This window comes from Auxenochlorella protothecoides (assembly GCF_000733215.1).
Source record: "Auxenochlorella protothecoides strain 0710 unplaced genomic scaffold scaffold54, whole genome shotgun sequence".
Classification (NCBI taxonomy): Eukaryota; Viridiplantae; Chlorophyta; class Trebouxiophyceae; order Chlorellales; family Chlorellaceae; genus Auxenochlorella; species Auxenochlorella protothecoides.
In genome coordinates, this window is record NW_011934258.1 from 273,845 (window position 1) to 294,042 (window position 20,198).

The 20,198-nt window shown below is 66.1% G+C and overlaps 6 protein-coding genes across 6 annotated transcripts in view; 3 read left to right on the plus strand and 3 right to left on the minus strand.

The window, feature by feature from the left end:
* Window positions 1-30: 30 nt before the first annotated feature.
* F751_4734 (hypothetical protein) lies at window positions 31-2,886 on the plus strand (the record flags this gene model as incomplete). The annotated part of the gene is made up of 6 exons (XM_011400835.1): window positions 31-360; window positions 482-829; window positions 947-1,414; window positions 1,607-1,853; window positions 2,038-2,084; window positions 2,365-2,886. The coding sequence occupies 6 exons, from the start codon at window positions 31-33 to the stop codon at window positions 2,884-2,886; spliced, it is 1,962 nt and encodes a 653-aa protein (XP_011399137.1).
* A 269-nt stretch (window positions 2,887-3,155) lies between these two features.
* F751_4735 (Soluble inorganic pyrophosphatase 2) lies at window positions 3,156-8,382 on the minus strand (the record flags this gene model as incomplete). Its single annotated transcript, XM_011400836.1, has 13 exons — window positions 3,156-3,197; window positions 3,320-3,486; window positions 3,679-3,954; window positions 4,103-4,167; window positions 4,787-4,880; window positions 5,053-5,127; window positions 5,238-5,295; window positions 6,056-6,307; window positions 6,452-6,553; window positions 6,788-6,871; window positions 7,014-7,546; window positions 7,752-8,173; window positions 8,321-8,382. 13 exons carry the CDS (start codon window positions 8,380-8,382, stop codon window positions 3,156-3,158), a joined length of 2,232 nt encoding a protein of 743 aa, XP_011399138.1.
* A 1,468-nt stretch (window positions 8,383-9,850) lies between these two features.
* On the minus strand, window positions 9,851-10,915 carry F751_4736 (ATP-dependent Clp protease proteolytic subunit 5, chloroplastic; the record flags this gene model as incomplete). The annotated part of the gene is made up of 3 exons (XM_011400837.1): window positions 9,851-10,030; window positions 10,225-10,560; window positions 10,709-10,915. The coding sequence occupies 3 exons, from the start codon at window positions 10,913-10,915 to the stop codon at window positions 9,851-9,853; spliced, it is 723 nt and encodes a 240-aa protein (XP_011399139.1).
* Window positions 10,916-12,888: 1,973 nt separating this feature from the next.
* On the plus strand, window positions 12,889-14,075 carry F751_4737 (hypothetical protein; the record flags this gene model as incomplete). Its single annotated transcript, XM_011400838.1, has 5 exons — window positions 12,889-12,920; window positions 13,142-13,225; window positions 13,369-13,486; window positions 13,705-13,846; window positions 14,014-14,075. 5 exons carry the CDS (start codon window positions 12,889-12,891, stop codon window positions 14,073-14,075), a joined length of 438 nt encoding a protein of 145 aa, XP_011399140.1.
* Window positions 14,076-14,657: 582 nt separating this feature from the next.
* Window positions 14,658-16,269, minus strand: F751_4738 (Zinc transporter ZIP1; the record flags this gene model as incomplete). The annotated part of the gene is made up of 3 exons (XM_011400839.1): window positions 14,658-15,739; window positions 15,955-16,053; window positions 16,206-16,269. 3 exons carry the CDS (start codon window positions 16,267-16,269, stop codon window positions 14,658-14,660), a joined length of 1,245 nt encoding a protein of 414 aa, XP_011399141.1.
* A 604-nt stretch (window positions 16,270-16,873) lies between these two features.
* The window catches only part of F751_4739 (Serine hydroxymethyltransferase, mitochondrial), a gene marked incomplete at both ends in the record, with an annotated part of 4,249 nt that continues 924 nt past the window's right edge, over window positions 16,874-20,198 (plus strand). The window contains 9 exons of the mRNA XM_011400840.1: window positions 16,874-16,921; window positions 17,148-17,411; window positions 17,596-17,748; window positions 17,971-18,072; window positions 18,215-18,272; window positions 18,442-18,509; window positions 18,681-18,757; window positions 18,945-19,640; window positions 20,014-20,136. Of these exons, the coding sequence (XP_011399142.1) occupies window positions 16,874-16,921; window positions 17,148-17,411; window positions 17,596-17,748; window positions 17,971-18,072; window positions 18,215-18,272; window positions 18,442-18,509; window positions 18,681-18,757; window positions 18,945-19,640; window positions 20,014-20,136 (1,589 nt within the window). The remainder of the gene's footprint in view (window positions 16,922-17,147; window positions 17,412-17,595; window positions 17,749-17,970; window positions 18,073-18,214; window positions 18,273-18,441; window positions 18,510-18,680; window positions 18,758-18,944; window positions 19,641-20,013; window positions 20,137-20,198) is intronic.

Below are 20,198 nucleotides of genomic sequence, written 5' to 3' on the forward strand. Positions count from 1 at the left end.
GCCTCCCGCGCCGTGCCCTGCTCAGCCACGATGCTCGGGCACGTCGAGACCACCTGCGTGGCGCTGGCGCCCCAGCTCCTTCCCAGCACGGATCTGGATTTTACATCTGCTGCGCTGGCGCCGCAGTACATGAGGCGCCACCATCCCGAGACCTGGCTGCCGCACTCCCAGCTGCGCTCCCTGGCAGACCCGGTAACCATCCTGGCCGGCAGCCGGGCATGGACCAGACCCAGCGACTGCCTGGCCGCCTGCTGCATCGATCAGAGCGTGGTGCTGTGCTCCGCCGGCGCAGCGGGCCGGAACACCGTCAGGATGTCCGTGCTGCCGCTGGCGGTGGCGCTCGGCACTGCTGCTGCGGAGGTGTGCTGCTTGATGATCGTGCGGGGTCCCTCATGATTGAGGATCCTAGGGGCCTGAGAGCCCACACCTGATGCATGTAAGGGTCTTCACCTCACCTCTCTCCCTCCATTTCATCTCCCAGGTCGTGCTGGAGCACCGCCCCGTCAGCGTCCAGCTGCCCGGCACCATCCTGCAACTGACCCTGAGCAGCCGCCTGTGCGCGGGGTGGGGGACGCCCCAAGACCCCGGCGCCCTGCCCCTCCTCGCAGCCCGCACGCTGCACGGGGTCACCTGCCTGAAGATCCGGGAGCACCCCGGCGAAGGGGGAATGCTGGCGCTGCAGGCTCTGGGCCCCGTTCCCCTGCCCACGGAGAGCGCGGACGTGGCCTGGAGCGCCCACTTCGCAGGCCGCGCTTTCCTCATGTCCGCCGACGCGTCCCTCGCAGAGCTGGAGGCGGGACCCGCGGGGGTGCGGCTGCTGGCGAGCGGGGTGGGTGCCCTGCTGGACCCCGGGCGGCCCCTGCCGCGCGGCTCGCGCGGCGTGCTGGCCTGCAGGCCGACGGCCCACCCGCGCACCGCCCTCCTGGCCGTGCTCTCCAGCCTGCAGCTGCGGGACCTGCGGGAGCGGGGCCCGGACCCAGGCCCCCACCCGGCCTCGCCCCCGCTTTGGGCCTGCGCCAGGGGCCGGGTGATCTGCGCCCTGGCGGGCCCCCAGCTGCTGGCGGTCCCTGGCGCGCCCGCCGAGGGGGTCCCCCCCCTGGAGCACCTGGCCGCCCTTTCCACCACCGGCCCGGAGATCCTGCTCTTCGACCTGCGCCGGCCCGGCACGCCGGTGGCCGCCTGGCCGCTGCCCTCCCAGCGCGAGGTGCCCACCTCACTGGCCTTCTGGAAAGGAGGAACGCAGGGCCCCGCCCTCCACGGCTCGGCGGCGCGCGCCGGGTCCATCGCCGCCTGGCGCGCCGCCTTTGAGGAGGAGGGAGCGGGGCGCGCACTGGCGACGGGGCGTGCGGGCCTGCACGCCGCCCTCCCCGGCGCCGCCTTTGACCCCGGGGACCGCGTGCTGACCTGGCGCCCGGTGGCGCTCGAGTCCTTTGCGGCGGTGCAGCCGCCGGCGACGCTGGCGCAGCCGGGGTCAGCCGCCGCGCTGGCGCGCGCGGCGCGCGCGGCGGCGGGGCTGGGCGGCGCCGTGGCGGCGGCCCTGGGCGACCGCCCCTCCCACCGCTGGCACCGCCAAGCCACCCGCGACGGCGGGCCGCCTGGCGCGGAGCGGGCGCTGCTGGGTCACGCGCTGCTCGAGGCGGACTGGAGGAGCGGGGAGGGGCTGGCGGGCGGCGGCGCGCTCCTGGCCTGCCTCACCCCGCTCGCCGACCTCGTCCTCGGTCGAATGGACCCGACGGCGGGGGAAGGAAAGGGTGGCGAGGCACGCCCGGCCGTCCTCTGGCCCGCCGGGTGGCCCGAAGAGGGAAGAAGGGCTGAGGCCAGGACGCTGGACGCGCCCGTGCCGGCCATGAAGGGTGAGGGGCGGCGGCGGGGTGCACCGTGTGTGCGGTGGATGGCAATTTTGCGGGCTGGGATCTCTCGCCTAAACAGGCCGACAGACCCTTGGTCTGTGCATTCCGTGGCCACCTCGAACCCACCCCCTCTTACTCAAGAAGGAAAGAAAGAAACAGCGCTCCTGCTCCCAATCGCTGCGTGCAGGCGCCCTGGTGCGGGACGTGCCGGTGGAGCTGCCCATCCACCTCCAGGTGCTCCAGGCGGCGGCGGCGGCGCGGCCAAGAAGAAAGCAGGCGGCCACCGCCGGGGTGAAGGGCAGCGCCGCGGCGGCCACGCGCAGGACGCGGGAGCTGCTGCAGGTCGCGAACCTGAAGGTGCGCGACCCTGGCGCCCGGCGCCGTGTCGACCATCTATCGCTCTGGATGGGGTTGCGAGGCTGAGAGTGCTCGTCCGGCATGTGCCGGCGATGCGCCGAGCCCCATGAGCCGGCGACGAAAGCCCTCCTCGTCCCCGTCACCAACACCCACACAGGTGCCCGTCACGGCTGCGGAGATGTGCAGCGCCCTCGACCCGCACGTCGGCGCGCTGTGCGCGCTGCCCGCGGGGGTGCATGCCCGTGCCCCCGGCAGCGGCAAGCCGCCTGGGCCTCCCGGGGCAAGGCAGCGCAGCGTGGTGGTTCCGGACTCCGACCGCCTGCGCGGGTTTGCAGAGGCCTGGGGGCTGCGCCGCGTGTGCTCCCTGGAAGAGTTGACCCGCGGGACAGAGGAAGGCGCGGGCGCGGGCCCGCCCGCGCCCGCCGCCGGCGCCGAAGAAAGCTTGGCCGCGGCGTGCGGCGAGGCGACGCTGCGCCACGGCGTCCCGCTCCCGGCGCGGGCGCGCGGCGTGACAGGGCCGCCGCCCCTGATCCTGCATGCTCAGCTGGCCCCGCGGGAGCGGGCGCACGCCGCCGTCGTTGCCCCGCCCGTGGAGGACTGGCCGCCCAGCCTCTCCCGCCTACCGGACGAGGTGCTGGCGGCCGTGGCCGAGCTCAAGCTCTCGTGGCCTGCGTGGTGAGCCGGCAGCCGGATGCTGAAGCGGCGGCTGCTGCTCCCCTCCTGGAATCAGGGCAACATCGCGAGGGAGGTACCCTCTCCCGTCTTTGCCTGTGATGTTCGTGCCTGACAAAAGGGGTAGATCACCAAAGGCGGGGCACACACGTGAGGTACAGGGTTGGGTGGGGGTTGTGGTGATGGTGAGGTGCGCATCGGTATTCAGACACGCTCCTGCCCGAGGGAAGCGGCAAGACCTCCACGTCCAGGTGGCCCACTGCACGCTCGTGCTCCTCAGCGAGACCGCTTGGGCACAAAGAGGTCCTTGTAGAGGTCCTGCAGCGAGGCATTGTGAATGAGGGTGAGGCCGGGGATCCAGGGCTCGCAATCCCGAGCGAGGCATGCCCTGCACCACACGGCGCATTTCACGCCCTCCACCCAGGCGCTCCACGCCGCACCTGGGACTCGCGGATGATCCTCAGAGCGTCTTCGCGTCCCAGAAACTCGTCCACCACCACGATCTTGTTCTCGTTCTTCTTGTAGTCCTCAAAGAAGCGGCGGATCTCGGCCAGGCGGTGCGTGGGCAGCTCCTTGATGTCGGTATAGTCCTTGAACTCTGGGTCGTCTGTGTGGTGGAAGGGTGCAGAGCGAGGCTGGGGTAACAACGTGTGTGCCGGGGAACAGGAGCCGCAGAGCAGGTGCTGCTGCGGGAGAGTGCTCTGCCTCCTGGACGCCGGGCTGGCGATGGGGCGCTCCAGCCGGCAGCAGCGGCGGACGAACTACCCACGCCGCCCCCTTCCTCCTTGTTCCCTCTCACCGGCGTGCACGGCGATGATCTTGTCGTCCTGCTCCCCCTGGTCCACCATCTGCATGACACCGATGGGCCTGGCGCGCAGGAAGGAGAAGGGCACGACCGGCTCCTGCATCAGCACCAGGATGTCCAGGGGGTCGTTGTCCGCGCAGTAGGTCTGGGGGATGAAGCCGTAGTTGTGGGGGTAGACGACGGAGGAGTAGAGCACACGATCCACGTAAAGCAGGCCGGAGACCTTGTCCAGCTCGTACTTGACCTTGGACCCGCGCGGGATCTCGATGACTGTGAGCGAGGGGGGGGGGGGGATGGGGACAGGGGCACCGTGAGATGGGGAGGGAACTGCAGGGTGCATAACAAGGAGGTTTGTGCACGGCCGCGACCCTTCACTCCCGGGCTGCTCGGCACTCCAATCTTCATGCTGCGTCCATACCGGCGTGCAAGAGGTCGGGGGCCTGCTCGCCGATCTCCAGATCGTGCCACGGGTGCGAGGCGTGCCTGCGAGGGGTGTTGGTTGCCGGTCGGGGGGTCGGGTGGGACCTGAGTCGTGATCAAGCCTTGCAACGGATGCACATGACCTTCCCATTGCAGTGTGGATGCGTTGAGCGGAGTCTGGCGATCCCGGGTCTCACCCTCTGTTGGTGGTCATGGCTGCGAGCACTGGTCTGGGTGGGCCTGGGACTGCGACCACGGTGCGACCCAAAGCTTCCGGTCTCGCAGGTTTGTTACCCAGTGTATCGTCGCGTGGATTGCAGGGAAGGAGTGCACAATGAGGGGTTGGTCACGAGGCATCTTGTGCCCCGGGGAGTCGGGTATACCTGACTAACCCCGCATCGCCACGTCATTCGGTTTTGAAGAGAGGATCTGTACCCCCGGCATCCCTCCCTGCAAATTCGCCCCCGACCTTTGGTGCACTGTGTCTTGTCCAATTTGATGTGTTACGCAATGCTGTCCAAGTGTGGTCAGGTGAGGGAGAGGTCATGTCATGTTTGCTCCACCGCCATGGGAGTGGGGTCCTTGCAGGCCAGCAGGTCTGTCACAATCGTCCCCTCCTTGCCTTGGCTGGCACGGGCACGCTGGATCGTCGGGCCTTTGATGCAGCTGGCGGGACAGTCACCTTCTCTTTGCTCTGGTGAAGCGGGAGGGGGCTCGAGGCTTGTTGGGGTCTTTGGCCTGGTCGGCCGGGCTGCTCTTCCTGGAGAGCGCAGCACCTGTGTGGAGGGCGGGCAGAAGGTTTGCGTGAGTGGGAACGTATGAGGAGCGAGTCCCACACCCGCCTTGCGCCCAGGGCCGGCCAACCTGCGCTGTGCTAATGCCAATGCCCCGCTCTGCCGCAAGCCCCCCTCGCCCATCCTCCTCACTGCCAAGATCCAGCACACCCACCTTTGCCGACCCTGGCGGACATGCCGCCACGCACGGGCGCCTTCTCGGCGGCTGCCTTGGCTTCCCCTTTCTTCCCTGGGGGATTCCCCACCGGCCGGTGTGCCGTCGCAGGAGCCTCCCTGGGCCGGGCCCCGCCGCGGCCTGCGCCGCGCCCGCCGCCCCTCGCCGATGAGGCGGCGCCGGACCGGCCGCCTCGGGGTCTGGCAGCGGCAGCGTCTGCGCGAGCGCCAGGCTCCTGTGCCTCTGCGGGCCCTGGGACTGGGCTGTCTGCTTCCGAAGAGGAGCTGATCGCGTCCGTGGACCTGGAGCTGCTGGCATCGCTGGCTCCACTCACAGGGGTCTGACGGGACAAGGAGGGCTCGTCGCCATCCGCCGCCTCCTGGGATCGCCTGGCCCCGTGGCCCCCCGCCGCACTCGCCCCCCTCCTCGCCCCGCCCATGCCCCTCCCTGCCTCGCCCTTTGTCCCCTGGCCGTCGCCCAGCGCGGCGAGCGGGACCTCCACCATGTGGCGCACAGAGCGGCGCGCGGCGAGGCGCGCGGCGCGCGAGTCGGCCTCCGCAGCGTGCGCCGCCGCGTCGTCCGCGCGCCGCGGCGCCGGAGGCGGTGCGGCGGCCAGCGTGGCCGGGGCGTAGAGCGGCGCGGCCGCCGCGGAGAGCGCGTCGCGGCGCCGGCGCCGGCCCCCGGCGCCGCCCCCCGCCGCCAATCCCCCCCCGCCGCCTGCAAACGCCGCCGCCGCCGCGGCATGCCTCGCGGCGTGCTCGCGCCGGAACAGCTCCAGCTCCAGCCCCTTCAGCTTCTCGCGCTTGCGCACGCGGTCCGCCAGCGTGCGTGCGGCCTCCAGGTCGCGGCGCATGGCCGCGAAGCGCTCGCGCGCCTCGCCGGGGTCCAGCCGGCGGCGGCGCACGCGCGCCAGGGCGCTGGGCGCGCCGCTCTCGGCAAAGGGGTGCGCCGCCGCCTCGCCGCCGGCCTCGCCCTCCTCGCCCTCCGCCGCGTCGCCGCCCACCGCCTCGGCTGCGCGGCGGCGGTGCCATGGCGGCTCGTACCAGAGGCGCTGGATGAGGGGCGCGCCGCGCGCCTCGTGCTTGCGCTGCCAGTACTCGTATACGCGCCGGATGACCGGCTCGTAGTGGTTGATGCCGGGGACGGCCAGGCAGCGCTCCACGGGGAAGATGCGGGCGATAGGCGGCAGGCCCACGCTGGGCGGCGCATCGGGGCGGTCTGGGTCGGGGGTCAGCGTCCACAGCTCCGGGTGACGCTGCAAGGGCGGTGCGACAAGGGGGGGTTGAGGAGCGAGCAGGTTCGAGCCTCTGCAGACGGCCGCATGCCGAGCTGGGGCGGGCCCTCGCCACCCGGCATGACTCATCCGGCATGACTCAACCGGCGTGACTCCTCCCCGCACCTGGAGCTCGGCGGTGTACTCCTTCTCCATGCGGTCAATGAGGTGTTCCATCCACTCCCCGGCCAGGGTGCGCCGCGCCACCCGGCTCCGTGCGCGCCGGGCCTGCAGGGGGGAATCGATGAGGGGGGGAGGGGCGCATGGGTGGAGGCGGCCGTGATTGCAGCGGGGCAACAGATGGAAGAGCAGGCTGATGCACCCGAGCACCATCACCTGATACGCTCGTGCTCCCTTCATAGGCCATGCCTCGTCAGTTTTCAGCAGCAACTTGGACTCCAAATAAGCACCACGTTGTACCGCGTAGAGTGCCTGCCGGACCCCCCCTCCATTCCTCCCCACCTCGGCATTGTGAGCTTCCAGCCACTCCTCATCCTCCTCATCCAGGTCATATTCTATCGCCAGCTCCAGCTCATCAGGCGTGGGCTGCGCAGGGATGGTTGGAATGGGGGAGGGTGAGACCCCAGCCAGGCAGTGATGCAGACATGTCGGGCCAACCCCGCGCCCCGGCCGCTCGACGAGCACCTCGTCCACAGCTCTGGCCTCAACACATCACAAATTCACCCACCTGGACGTAGCGTGTGTAGGGCGGGTCCCGCTGCAGCTGGGGAGGGAGCGCCGCAGCCGCTGCGGCGGCCGGCGGGGGCGAGGCGGAGCCCGAGCCTCCGTCGCCCCGTCCCCCCTTCGCCTCGGAGGCCGGGCCCGGGGTCGCATCCTCGCCACCCATGCGGTGCTCCACGATGGGGGGCCCCTCCCCCGCCAGCAGCATGACGTCGGGCTGCAGGGCGGGGGGCAGGAGGGTGGCGCGAGGCACGGCAATGCCGGACCCCGGGCGGGGGCCGGGTCTGCCACACCCTGGCGCCGCTGCGCCCGCTGCGCCGGCGCCGGACCCCGCCTCCTCGCAGCCATTGCCCCCGCCGGGCCGGATCTCCAGCAGCGTGCGGAAGTCAGAGTCCTGGACGATGAGCGGGTAGGGCGCCGCATCGGCCGCACTGGCCACCCCCGCCTCGACCTCCTTCTGCCAGCGGTAGAAGTCGCCGTTGTCATACGCCAGCAGCGCCAGCGAGTCGACGCCCTCCACAAACACAGGCAGCTTCTCGTCTGTGTTTGTGTGTGTGGTGGGGGGGGGCCAAGGAAGGGGTTTGAGGATAGTTTTTATTCTGTGGTCCGCTTCCGGGGAGCATGAAGGATTGCAGTCCCTTGGCCCAGGTGCGTTCGTGCCGGCAATTCGGCTGAGGCAGATTCTAGGCCGTTCCAGCCATCTCCCTCCCACCTGCCCCAAAGCGCCACCTCCTCGACCCCTCACCAATGATCAGCGGCCGCGTCTTCCACAGGCTCCGGCTGCGTTTCAGGCCTGGCGTGCCTGAGTGCGCTCGGCCCAGGCCCCTGCGGGGCGCGCTGGATCCAGAGGCAGTGTCGGTGTGGTCGCTCGTGCCCGAGGTGTGGGTCAGCGAAGGCGAGGGGGGCGCGGCGGAGGTGGGCGCCCCCGCCCGCCGCCGCCCGCGGCCGCCGGCTCGCTGCCCTGCAGGAGGCGCGCCATTCCGAGGCTTGACTCCCTGCTTCAGCGACCCGTTGCCTGTCGGGCGGGTGGCCGGCACCGACGGTCGGCCACGCTTGGTCCGTGCCGCAGGGGACTGCTGTCGCTTGAGGATGCCTCGAGCAGGCTTCAACAAGCGCGCAGCCTGCTTCTGCTTGGGGTTGGGGCGCGCTGCAGAGGTTTTCTCGGTCCTGGAGCAGGTTAAAGTGCACAGGGTGGGCTTGTAGATGGGGCGGAGGAGCGTGGGTGATCGCTGGGGTGAGGTGTGTCCCCACTTCAAAATCCCCATGCCCCCTCCTCTACTCCACCCCCTCCTCAACCCCGCGCCCTGCGCGCACCTCGTATCTCGCACGGCAGATGGCTTCTGATTGCTTGCCTTCCACCAGCTCAGGAGCCCCATCGGCTCAGCGCGATCTCTGGCGCTGCATCCGGCGGGGCGTCAAACCGACAGCACAGCCGGGGCTGAGCTGCACCAGGTGAATTCAGCGCGGCATGAGACACGGCACACCACTCCCTGGTTCTTGCCAGATGTTTTACGGGCAGCGGTATCGATGCCTTCCGACGGGCGAGAGGCGTTACCGACACCTGGCGCTCTGCTCCCGAAAAATTGATAGAGAATTGCGTGGAGGTTTCCCGCACTTTCTTCCTTGGGGCTCCATGATACGCTGTCCAGCTCCTGGCCCCTCATGGTTGAGTGGGCGAACAGGCGCCGCGCATGTGTGTCGGAGGACGGTAACGAACACTTGATACCCCTGTTCTGTGCAGAATTTCGAACTTGACGTGCTGTGACAAGGGACGCAAGCCAGGATGCAAGCATTAGGATCCAGGACCGTGGCACCCTCCCTGCAGTGCCCTCTCCAGCCAAAACTCGGGAGCAGAGCTGCAGCAGTATCGAGGTGCGAAGAAGACTTTTGATGCATGTGGTCTTGATTACGCCGCGACCTGTTGACACTGATCCATCCCATGCTTCATGCAGGACACAGAGGCAGGGACGTGCCGGAGTGAGAGTATTTGCCGAGGGTGGGGAGTACCAGCCCCAACTCCCAAAGGTGAGCTTTGGCCGGTTTGAGAAAATACGACTGCCGAGTACATTGCATGGAACTTTCCATCTGGTCTGACCTGCATCATGAGGTGCTTGCATAGGCAATGCCCGTTTCATCAATGCAACCGCCCCACCATGTCAGGGTGTTGCACAGCCCAAGGTGCTCCCGACCTTGCCTCCCCCCAAGTTCGGGTGGGTGGACTACGCTGAGCGCCTGAACAGCCGAGCAGCCATGGTACGTTGCTGAGTGTCATGCGGAGTGAGTTGATGATATGTTCCTTCGGATGTGTCTGTGAGGTTTGGACTTCCCTTGGTTGCTATGCTTTACTGCTCGGTCCAGATGTTTGATTGCAAAGGAAACTTATTCACCATGGGCCCAACCCTCCATTTACCGCGACAGATCGGGTTTTTTGCACTGCTGCTGGTGGAGGGGATCTCAGGCCGCGGGCTCCTGCAGCTCATCGGCATCTCTGTCGGCGGCGGACTGAACATCGGTCTCTGACGCGCTCTTCATGGATAGCTTGCCTGTCATAATGCCTTGCACCTGAGCAGATCTGCTGCTTGTGCCTCCGGCCTTGCCTTGTACCTGATGCAGGACGCCTCCCTCCCTGGGCATCCCAGGAGCATACTCGTCACATATCCCACATGACGTGCTTCTTGTGCTGGCAAAGATTGTTACTGATACAGTGCCAGTCCTGCCTGCAGGACAGTGGGCATGCCATGCCCTCCGCACAGAGAATCTCTGGTCCAGGCGCAGGGCCGCAGCCTCCGCACTCCACTCGCTCATGTCATCGAGCACCCTGGAGGGCGGCCTCACACCCTCAGGTCAGCCGAGGGCCAGGACCTGCCGATTAACAACGGCATCCACCAGACCATACTCCACGGCCTCCTGCGCGCCCATAAAGAAATCGCGATCCGTGTCAGCGGTGATGGTCTCCATGCTCTGCCCCGTGAATTCCGCCAGGTACCCATTGAGCGTCAGCTTGTGGTGCAGGATCTCATTGGCCTGAGGGGGAAGGGGGTTGAGGATGTGAACGAATGGGTAAACACAATCCAACATCATACAGGTTCTTGCGTCCACCACCACGAAGCGTGCCCTGCGCGGCACGAGGCAGCACCCCGCCCTCCGTCTCCCTCAGCACAGTCACCTGCCACCCGCTGGTCTTCCCCGCCCCCATCCACACACCCGCAACCACTCACCTGGATCTCAATGTCGGCTGCCTGCCCCTGGGCCCCTCCCAGGGGCTGATGAATCATGATGCGGGAGTTTGGGAGGGAGTAGCGCTTCCCCGTCTGGCCGGCGGCCAACAGGAAGGCGCCCATGGAGGCGGCCAGGCCCACGCAGACCGTGGAGACGTCGGGGCGGACATGTCGCATGGTGTCGAACACCGCCATGCCCGCGGTGACGGAGCCGCCGGGAGAGTTTACGTAAAGGGTGACATCGTGGTTGGGGTCCACGCTGTCCAGATACAGGAGCTGGGCCACCACCAGGTTGGCCATGTCATCGTCCACCGCGCCGCCCAGCCTCACAATACGCTGAGATTGGGGGGGGTTGGGTGGGATGCGGTAAAAACATCATGCATGAAGGAGGCACGATGCGAGCGTGGCAGGGAAGGGCTACGCATCATCCGGCCAAGGCAGGAGGTAGAGCGGCGGATGCCCCCAGAGGCCCCTGAACACCAACCTGCTGGAAGAGCTGGGAGATGACTTGCTGGAACCTCTCCACCACCAGCGGGTTGGGCGGCTCGGGGCCCTGACTGGCCACGATGGGTATGGAGCGGTGCGAGGTGATGCGGGAGTCGGCCGGTGGCGTCCACAGGCGCTCCCTGCTGCCGCTACAGGGTGTGAGGAGGGCACAGGATAGATCGGTGTCGTGGGGAAATCGAGCCATGGCCCGGCATGCCAGGGGGGCGAACATAAGTTGATGAAAATCTCCATGATGATGCCTGGTATTTTGGGATTAGCGCGATGCCAGGCGCACATGCGCACCTGTTCGCTGCTGCCGGTTTCGCACACCGCCTGGGGGCGGGCCGGGCCGTGGCGAAACACCCGGTCCGTGGCACGCTCATCGCCTGCATGGCGCACATCGTACCGATTGTGTCCTAAGAGTGTTTCTGGGATGTCAGGAACATGTCATACAGGTGGCTCTGGATCTTATGCTGAACACCGGGGAAGATGGGTCCCTCCCTTTCCTCAGGACTACACACGAGAGCGTGAATCACTCGTGATGCCCGGCACACACTGCAGAGTATACCAGATTGTCGAAGCAATCACTGCGATCGTGTTATCCAAAACCTTATGCTATAGACTCTTGCTCTCACCGATACACGCTGTGCGCAGGAGTAGGAAGGTGGTAAACCCTGCTCACCCGCTGAGCGCACATCCGGGCCGCAGGCATGGCATCGCTATTGAGGAAACTGGGCGCCGGTCTGGGCTTGGTTGGGGCCACATACTATGGCAAGGTGAGGGGGTGGGGTGGGGTGGGGGATCGCGTGCAATGCATCCCGGCTAGGCAGTGGGTACACCCTCTATAGAATAGCCACAATGCTCCATTGATTGTTTCAAAGCCTCCATCGCAACCACAGGTAGGCTACGATATGTATGAAGCCAGCGTGGACGCAGGAGCTATCGAGAGTCAGTACAAGACGTACCAATCAGAACTGTCGCGGGCTGAGGCGCAAATAATGAAGGACATGGCATTGATGGAGGAGCTGCAGACCAAAGTGAAGGAGTTGCAACAGGCAAGGGTTTCATGTTGAGGATCTAATGTGCCCGCAAAAGTTTCGCTTACAGGAATCTCAGCACCGACAATGCCGGTCTGAGAATGTCTTCAACTCGCACACGTGTTCTGGCCTCATCAATGCAGGGACGCGCCAAGTGGGAAGCAAAGGTGATAGAGGCCCAAACTGCACTGGACAGGGCTCGTACGGGTCTGTCAGTCTGTGAATCGGAGGCCAGCGAGGCAAGCCAAGGAGTGAAAGATGCGCATGATCGAGTGGACCAGGCGGAAGCAGCCCGAGTCAAAGCGAGGGAGAGTGCAGAGGTGCGAGGAAGATGCCAGAAGCTCTCTGGGTGGGGTAATGAGGGGTTTGGGTACCTGCAAGATACTGCAGCCTTCATCGGATGATCCACCTTCCCACAGGTGTCACTGGCTGCCCTGTCCGAAGCTCGGCAGCTAGTTGAGGAGACCAAGAGGATGTACAATCCCTTGAACCATCCCCAAGTAAAGAGCCTGCTCAACCAGCGATGATTGAACGGCTGTCATTTGGCGGACGGCATGAAGCTGTGCTGTCTGCCGGAGCGCAAGTTGTTTTGAGCATTCCCTCAGGGGCCTGTAAGCTGTCTTTGCGACCCTCCTCCACGTGTCAGAACGTCGCGCCAATCTGCACGAAAGGCATACAGCACAACCAGGCTCTGCACACTTAATCTGACGCTTAAGCACACGATTTCTTGCCCCTGGCCCGAATTGATGGGCGCAGAGTTTGCATGATCGGTGCATGCTTCGCTCACGAAGTGAAGGTGCCGTCTCGAATATCTCCAAGCTGCGGACGTTGGCGATGTCCTCACTCAACGTACATGCCCAGCATGGTAGGAATAAGGGTGTACGTGGCTCGAATTCCAGCTTGAGATGCCCCCTCGTAAATGCGCTTAACACATCAGAGCCATCGGGTTGGGAATTATACGCAAGTGATGAAGGAACTCCGTCCAACCTTCAACCCCCTTGAGACAGGTGCACCACCCTCAACACGTCCATCCGGTTCCAGGCCACTCACTGCAAGCCAGCGCGCCAGGTCCAAGGCCCACTTGTATAGGAGCAGTACCCCCCCCTACAAGCAGGCTTCTGTGGTGGCACACTCCCTCTTAATGGCGGAGAGCTACAAGCGCCTGCTGAAGAAGTGCGTTAGAATTGGTGGGAGTACCCTCTGGACCTGCCATGCTCTGGGGGGATGCATGTGTTGAGGTTGGGGTGCTTGTACCGGATACATGAGCGTGCAGGCCGGTGAACAGTTTCCACAACACCACACGGCCTCTCTTGTGGCACTTAGCGCTACATAGAACCAATCAAGGACACACTGAAATTCCAGCTCACACAACCTGTCCTCCCTCCCACCCACAGATCGCTGGTCCCTGACGGAATAGACACCCCCGCAACAGCAGAGTGGCTGTGGTATGCTCCCTTTGCGCTACTGTGCCACGACACGTGAGGCTTCCAGGGTACTGCTAGGCAGGAGGGGTTGCCTGTGATCTTCTGCAAATTTCAACGGGTGGACTCAGTACATGGCCCTGCGACTGTGCAAGGCTATGGAAATCGCGGCTAGATCACTTCCCTCCCGACTACTGCAGGCGAGGGGCCGAGCCCCTCTTTGTGTATGGCAATGCCGCAGCGCTGGAGCTTTTCGAGACAGACTGGGAGGGCCTCCAGGGGGTGCCCTCCACCCGCTCCGCAGCGCCAGACGGCGAGGTAACTTTTGGCCAGGGTGGTTTGGCGGTCTGAGGCTTCGTTGAAGGACTTTCAGGGACCGTCTGGAGGCCCCTATGATGAGTGCAGCTGCAAAGCTGCGAGCACTCAGGCCACTGCGTGACGGGAAGGTGGCCCGCCCCTCGACCTACACACTCACCCTACAACACTCGCTCCCTGCATGCACCCGAGCACCTCCCTCCACGGAAACACCACTCCAGATCCAGTCGGAGAGGCAGGCTGCGCTGGCGCGGGCGCTGGAGAAGGGGTATGTCGAGAACTACAGCGGCGATCGGGTGGGGTTCAGGGGCGCACGCTTCCGCATCGAGGGCGCGACCCTCTTCAGCGTCACCTCCCCGACAGGTGGTGCTGGGCAGCTGGACAGGGGAAGGGCACCCGGCATGCATGCGCGGCGGGGGACTTCATTGTTTGGGGATGGGGAAACACTGCCACCCCTGATTTTTATTGCCATCCATACTAGCAATGGTGATTGTGGACATGCAGCCGAGCTCCTCCACCATCCGACGCAGGCACGGCATTTGGCCAGGCGGCAGTGCTGCCCTCCTGGTCGCACGGAGACCCAGCGCAGTAAGCTCCGACCCTGGAGCGGTTCTCAGTGAAAGCCGTCGTGACTCGAGGCAGGCAGCCCCCAGGACAGCTCCTTGCCGGCCCCCGCCCCATGCCATGCGTTTCCTCCTTCTCTGTGCTCTACCCCTGCCAGCCCACTCTCCGCCTGGCCTTGCCAAGCAGACTGGTCGCTTCGCCACGTTCGGTTTACATGGCCCACGATGAGCAAGTGCATGTCAGCGCCTCGTGTGCAATGCTGCAGTTCTAGGGGAGGGGGCTGGGCAGAGGGGGGCCCAGGCACGAGACAGGTGCCCTCCTTTCGTGAAGCCCTGCGGCCATGACAAGTGCGTTGGAAAATTGTCGCCGCGTGGCATTGCCGCTGTCTGAGAACATCGGCGCCCGGCCTGGGTGGGCGCCACTGGGGTCGCCGCCAGCGTGTCTGTCGCCACCAGGCTCGTCGTCCATCGGATCACAACTCCTGGACTCAGGACCGCTGACTGGGGGGCGGCTTTCCAGCCCCTCCCGGCGACGGCCCCTTGCCTCGTCCAGCGGCGGCTCGCCCCCCTCCTCGCTCCCCCCGGTCCCGCCCCCCCCACGCTCTGCCGCCTCAGGCCCAGATGGCGAGCACGGACATGAGGCCGTACCCCGTCGCCAGCGCAGCCAGCTTCAGGAGGGTGTGCGCCTTGTCGTCCAGCTCCTTGGGGATGACCTCCATGAAGGCGACGTAGAGGAAGGTGCCGGCGGCCATGGAGGAAATGGAGGCGGCCCCCGTCCCCGCCGCCAGGTCCGACACCACATACCCCACGAAGATGCCCAGCGGGGAGGCCAGGGTGAAGGGTCCCACCACGCTCCAGAAGCGGGCGGGGGAGACGTCGGAGTCGACCACGCTGGAGCCCAGCGCGTAGGCGGCCAGGCCCTTGTGCGACACCACGGCGATGAAGATGTGCATGGAGGCGCTGACGGTGGCCTGTGCGCCCATGGCCGCGCCCTCCAGCACGCTGTGGAAGCACAGCGCGACGCCCAGCAGGATGGCCGTCGCAAAGGTCACGCTGTGCCCGCCGCGCCGCTTGGGCGCGGCGGGCAGGACCGACGAGCCCGCGCCGTCGGGGCCGGCCGCGTGCGACAGCAGCGGCGCCGCCTCGTGCGCGGCGGGCTCGCCGTCGCCGGCGCCGAAGGCTGCGCCGCGCGGCGGCCCCGCCTGCCCGCCCCCCGCCTCCAGCTCGAAGGGGGAGGTGTCCGGGGGCCGGCGCGGCGCGGCGGGCGACGCCGGCAGTGGCGAGCCCGCCCCGCCATCCTTGGGCGCCGGCCCGGTGTCCACGCCGCCCGGCTTGGCGTGGGGCCCCCGCTGCGAGAGGGCCGGGTGCGCCCGCGGTGTGGGGTGCTGCACCCCGTCCGCCGTGCCCTCCGACGCCGGGCCCTGCCGCTGCTGCCGTCGCCGCCGCGCGGGGTCCACCTGCGCCTCCGGGTCCAGCCCCAGATCGCCATCGCTCCGGGCCGCCGCCCCGCCGACCAGCCCGGCGCCATGGCAGCCGGGGACCGGGCCGGAGGAGGCGTGCACCACGGCCGCGTCGCAGAGGAGGGTGAGAAGGAAGCCGACGCCGCAGAGGAAGGGGGCCAGGGGGAAGTCCATGGCCGGCATCTGCTCCAGCGCGTCGCCCAGGAGGTGGCAGAAGCCGGCACTCACCATGACTGCGGGACGGGGGGTGGGAAGGGGTGGGGGGCAGGATCGCGTCCGGGAACGAGATGTGAGTGTGTGAGGAGTTGGAGCAGGGGGGGTGCATGGTGGATGAGGGGGTGGAAGCCACGGCACGCTCCATGGTTCATTGCACTGCAGGCACTCAGTCAGCAACACCTGCAAACGCCCCCCTCCCCCTTCGGCTGCTCGTCAAGCCTCCACGGCTCACCCCCCGCGCTGAGCATGTTGCCCAGGACATAGCCCAGGCTGCGCCCAGAACCGCCTCTTTGCTTGTCGCGGGAGGAAAGCAGCACGGGCAGGTAGGCACCTGCACAGTTGCAGGAGGGTGAATGGGGTCCTCAGACGAGACGCAGGGGGATGCTCGTCAACGCTGGTTCGGCAGGCACTGACCACAGTCTGTGCACCCCGCGCGTGCTCTTGCTCGGGTGAGGGGCCAGATGTCATTTTCAGCCCGCCCACCTATCAATGCGGTTATTGCCAGGGTGAAGGCTGCCAAGGCATTGAACTCTAGCCTGCCCAGCATTGCCCTCGCCACGCCCCTGTGAGCTCGCAGGGAAGCGAGGAAGAAGGTGTGATTGGGCCATGCGGCGAGGGCGTCGACCAGCAGGGACAGGCGGCGATTCCTGAGCTGAGCATATCCCACTGCTGACCTGGTGGGTGCGCGAAGGCACGCGTGCCGCTGCTGGAGTGGACCAGACACAGGGTATTTCCCTTTCTCACGGGCTGGGTTGTGACCGGGTTGGTGTTCTATCAATTAAAGGCGAGGGTGGTTTGTCAATATGCACCGTGCGTGTGCGCGGAGCGTGCTGGCCCCAGAACACCCCATGCCAGCATTCTGGGTGATGATTCGGAAAGTTTACTCCACAATGTAAATACCAAAGCGCGAGCTCGACTTGGAGCAAGGCAGAAGTGCTCGAGCTCGAGCCAGGAGGGCCAGCTCCCCCCCAGGAGGCCCACTGAGGTCCCACCCACGCGTGAGGATGCCACGATCGGGTCCCGCGATCCGCGAGCGCACCCGGCACCTCACAGGCAACACAGGGTGTCACAGGACCCAGACGCGTTGGAAACCTCCACAGGGGCATCTTTTGCTCAAGACTGTGGATTACACCATTAAATAAAGCCACATCATGAGCCTGGCCCTCCTTCGCCGCGGGGTGGGCGCGTCCCGGTCCCTGGTGAGCACTCCGATGGGAAGATGTTGGGATGTTCGGGTGTGATGGCGATTGATTATGGTGCCTAATGACCCTAATTCTCTCAAATTACTGCAGGTTGGTCCCTCTTGGGCTTGTCGGGCTCAGGTGAGCCGGGCTGGGTGTCCGGAGGGACCCGTAAGCGGCACCCGTCAGCATGTCAGCTCACTGACCCCCTCCTGAGCCCATTTTCACTGCCAATCTCCTGTAGGCGAGCATCAGCAACCAAGCTGACTATGAGCGATTCGCTAAGGACCCCGAGCACGCCGGTGCCACTGTGAGCCTTATGGATCGGTGGGTATGGGATTGCCATGAGATCTGCCATCCAGCCTCCCCACAGCCTTCCAGAGGCACCGCCCCCACTCAGTTCTCCCCCGCCGCCTTGCAGTGGCCCAAGGTGCTGAACGCCCCCCTGTCGGAGGTCGACCCTGAGCTCTATGACATCATTGAGCATGAGAAGAACCGGCAGTGGAAGGTGGGCTCTAGAAGGGTAGCAAGGGGTTCTCCAGGCCCCATGCTGATACGGCCGTTGCCTAAATCATTGCAAATTCACCCAGGGAAGGGATCTGGGGTCTGCATGCGACTAGACTGCTTGTGTACCTCCACGCCAAGTCTGACGCATCTTCACTCCAACCTCTCCATTCATCCTTGCACATCAGGGTCTGGAGCTCATCCCCTCTGAGAACTTTGTGTCCAAGTCGGTGATGGATGCTGTGGGGTCCATCATGACCAACAAGTACAGTGAGGGCTACCCCGGCGCGCGCTACTACGGCGGCAACGAGTTCATTGACCAGGCTGAGTCCCTGTGCCAGGTGCGAGGGGATGATAGGGTTGGTGGGTATCTTCATGTGCGTAACTGAGTGCTGGGGCAGCAGGTGTGGTGTCTCTTTTGCCCTGATCTAGCTCTTCTGGGCAGATGGGCTGGAGATGGGCTGACCCGGTGAGGGTGAGGGCTTCCCAGTCTCTGACCCACAGCAGTCTGCTGCAGCATGACCCCCCCTTCCATCACGCTCATGCCTCCAACCCTATCGCAGAAGCGTGCCCTGGCCGCCTTCCGCCTTGACCCCGCGGAGTGGGGCGTGAACGTGCAGTCCCTGTCGGGCTCGCCAGCCAATTTCCAGGCAGGTTCCTGTTCAGTGGCTGGGAGGGCAGGCACTGTGCTGGGCCTGGGCCGGCAGGCATGGGTCCAGTGTGGGCCGAGCCGCCGCATGCACCGGCCCTTGCACTCACCAAGACTCTTCCTCTGGCTGACGTCGTGCATTCTCAACCTTCACGCAGGTGTACACGGCGCTGCTGAAGCCACACGACCGCATCCTGTCTCTGGACCTCCCCCATGGTGAGAGACGGGCCACTGGGATCGGTCAACGTTCCTTGTCAGTATGCTGGGAGGGTCATGTCTCACAGGGAATCTGCAAGCATGCCCTCCTGCAGGCCATGTTTCTTGTCCATGCTGCCCGTGGCAGTGGATGCCAACAGCACAACCAACCCCCACCATGATGCCACAGGCGGTCACCTGTCGCATGGCTACCAGACCGACACCAAGAAGATCTCGGCGGTTTCCATCTTCTTCGAGGTGTGCTGTGCGGGGCGGCGGTGGGGTGCCGGAGATGTGTGCTGGGGCGAGGCCTGGGAGCCATGCACCTCCCGCCTGGGCTGTTGCAGGACGCCTCCGCCAGGGTGACTGCTGGTCGTGGGAGATGGACCAGCGCCCCATGCTTTCCTCCCTTGGCCCCTTTGCCTGCAGACCATGCCCTACCGTCTGAGCGAGGAGACGGGGCTCATCGACTACGACGCCCTGGAGCGCACAGCCGAGCTGTACAGGTGCGGCACAGGTTGTGGGTGCTGGTGTCGTCGCATGGCAGCCCCCGTGCCCGACGCCCATGCGCAGTCGTGCCAGGCCCTTGCGCGCTCGGCTTGCGAGTCTGGAGTGTGTATGGTGTGATGCAGCATGCCACGGCATGTGGTCCCCATGCTGCCCACACCCTCCTCCCAACCTGATGCGCGCCAGGCCCAAGCTGATCGTGGCGGGGGCCTCGGCCTACACGCGCCACTATGACTACCCGCGCATGCGCCAGATCGCGGACCGCCACAAGTCCATCCTGCTGGCCGACATGGCCCACATCTCGGGCCTGGTGGCGGCGGGCGTGGTGCCCTCGCCCTTCGACTACGCCGACGTGGTGACCACCACCACCCACAAGAGCCTGCGCGGGCCGCGCGGGGCCATGATCTTCTACCGCAAGGGCGTGAAGGGGCAGGACAAGAAGGGGAACGACATCAAGTACGACCTGGAGGGCCCCATCAACTTCTCGGTGTTCCCGGGGCTCCAGGGCGGGCCGCACAACCACACCATCTCGGGGCTGGCGGTGGCGCTGAAGCAGGCGGCGGGGCCCGAGTTCCGCGCCTACCAGGAGCAGGTGCTGGCCAACTGCCAGGCCCTGGCCAAGGGGCTGCTGGACGCCGGGGTCAACCTGGTGTCGGGAGGGACCGAGAACCACCTGGTGCTGGCCGACCTGCGCCCCCGCGGCGTGGACGGGTCGCGCGTCGAGCGCGTGCTGGAGCTGGCGCACATCGCGGCCAACAAGAACACGGTGCCGGGGGACGTGTCGGCCATGGTCCCGGGGGGCCTGCGCATGGGCACCCCGGCCCTCACCAGCCGCGGCTTCGTGGAGTCCGACTTCGCCAAGGTCGCGGCCTTCGTCAATAGGTGCTGAAGAGAGGGAGGGAGGGGGGGGGGGGGGGGAGGCGGAGAAGGGAAGGGGGTGGAGGGCGGAGAAGGGAAGGGAGGGGGGGGGGCGGGGGGGCGGGAGGAGAAGGAGGGGGGAGGTTGGAGGGGGAGAAAGGGATGAGAAGTATGAAGGCAGAGATGTCCACATGAGGCAGCGGATGTTGCGTGCAGCAATCAGGGCTGGAGTGCACATGAGTGACCTGGCATGCAGCTGTCTGTGTTACACACTCACACCTGATGGAGTTCCAGGAGCGAGGCGCTCCTGACGCATCTCGACATGAGCCAGCTCGCTGCTGCGACGTTCAGTGTCGTGCCCTCACCCACCCCTTCTCCCACTCTTGCACCCAACCAGGGGAGTCGACATTGCCAAGGAGCTCAAGGGCAAGCACGGCCCCAAGCTGAAGGATTTCCGTGATGCCCTGGCCACCGATGTGAGGCCTGGGATGGGAGAGGGGAATGGTGACGGCATGGCTGTGTGTTCCTCAGAACCTGTCCCCAGCCCAGAGCATGCATGACCCCTCCCCCCCCCCGGCCCCC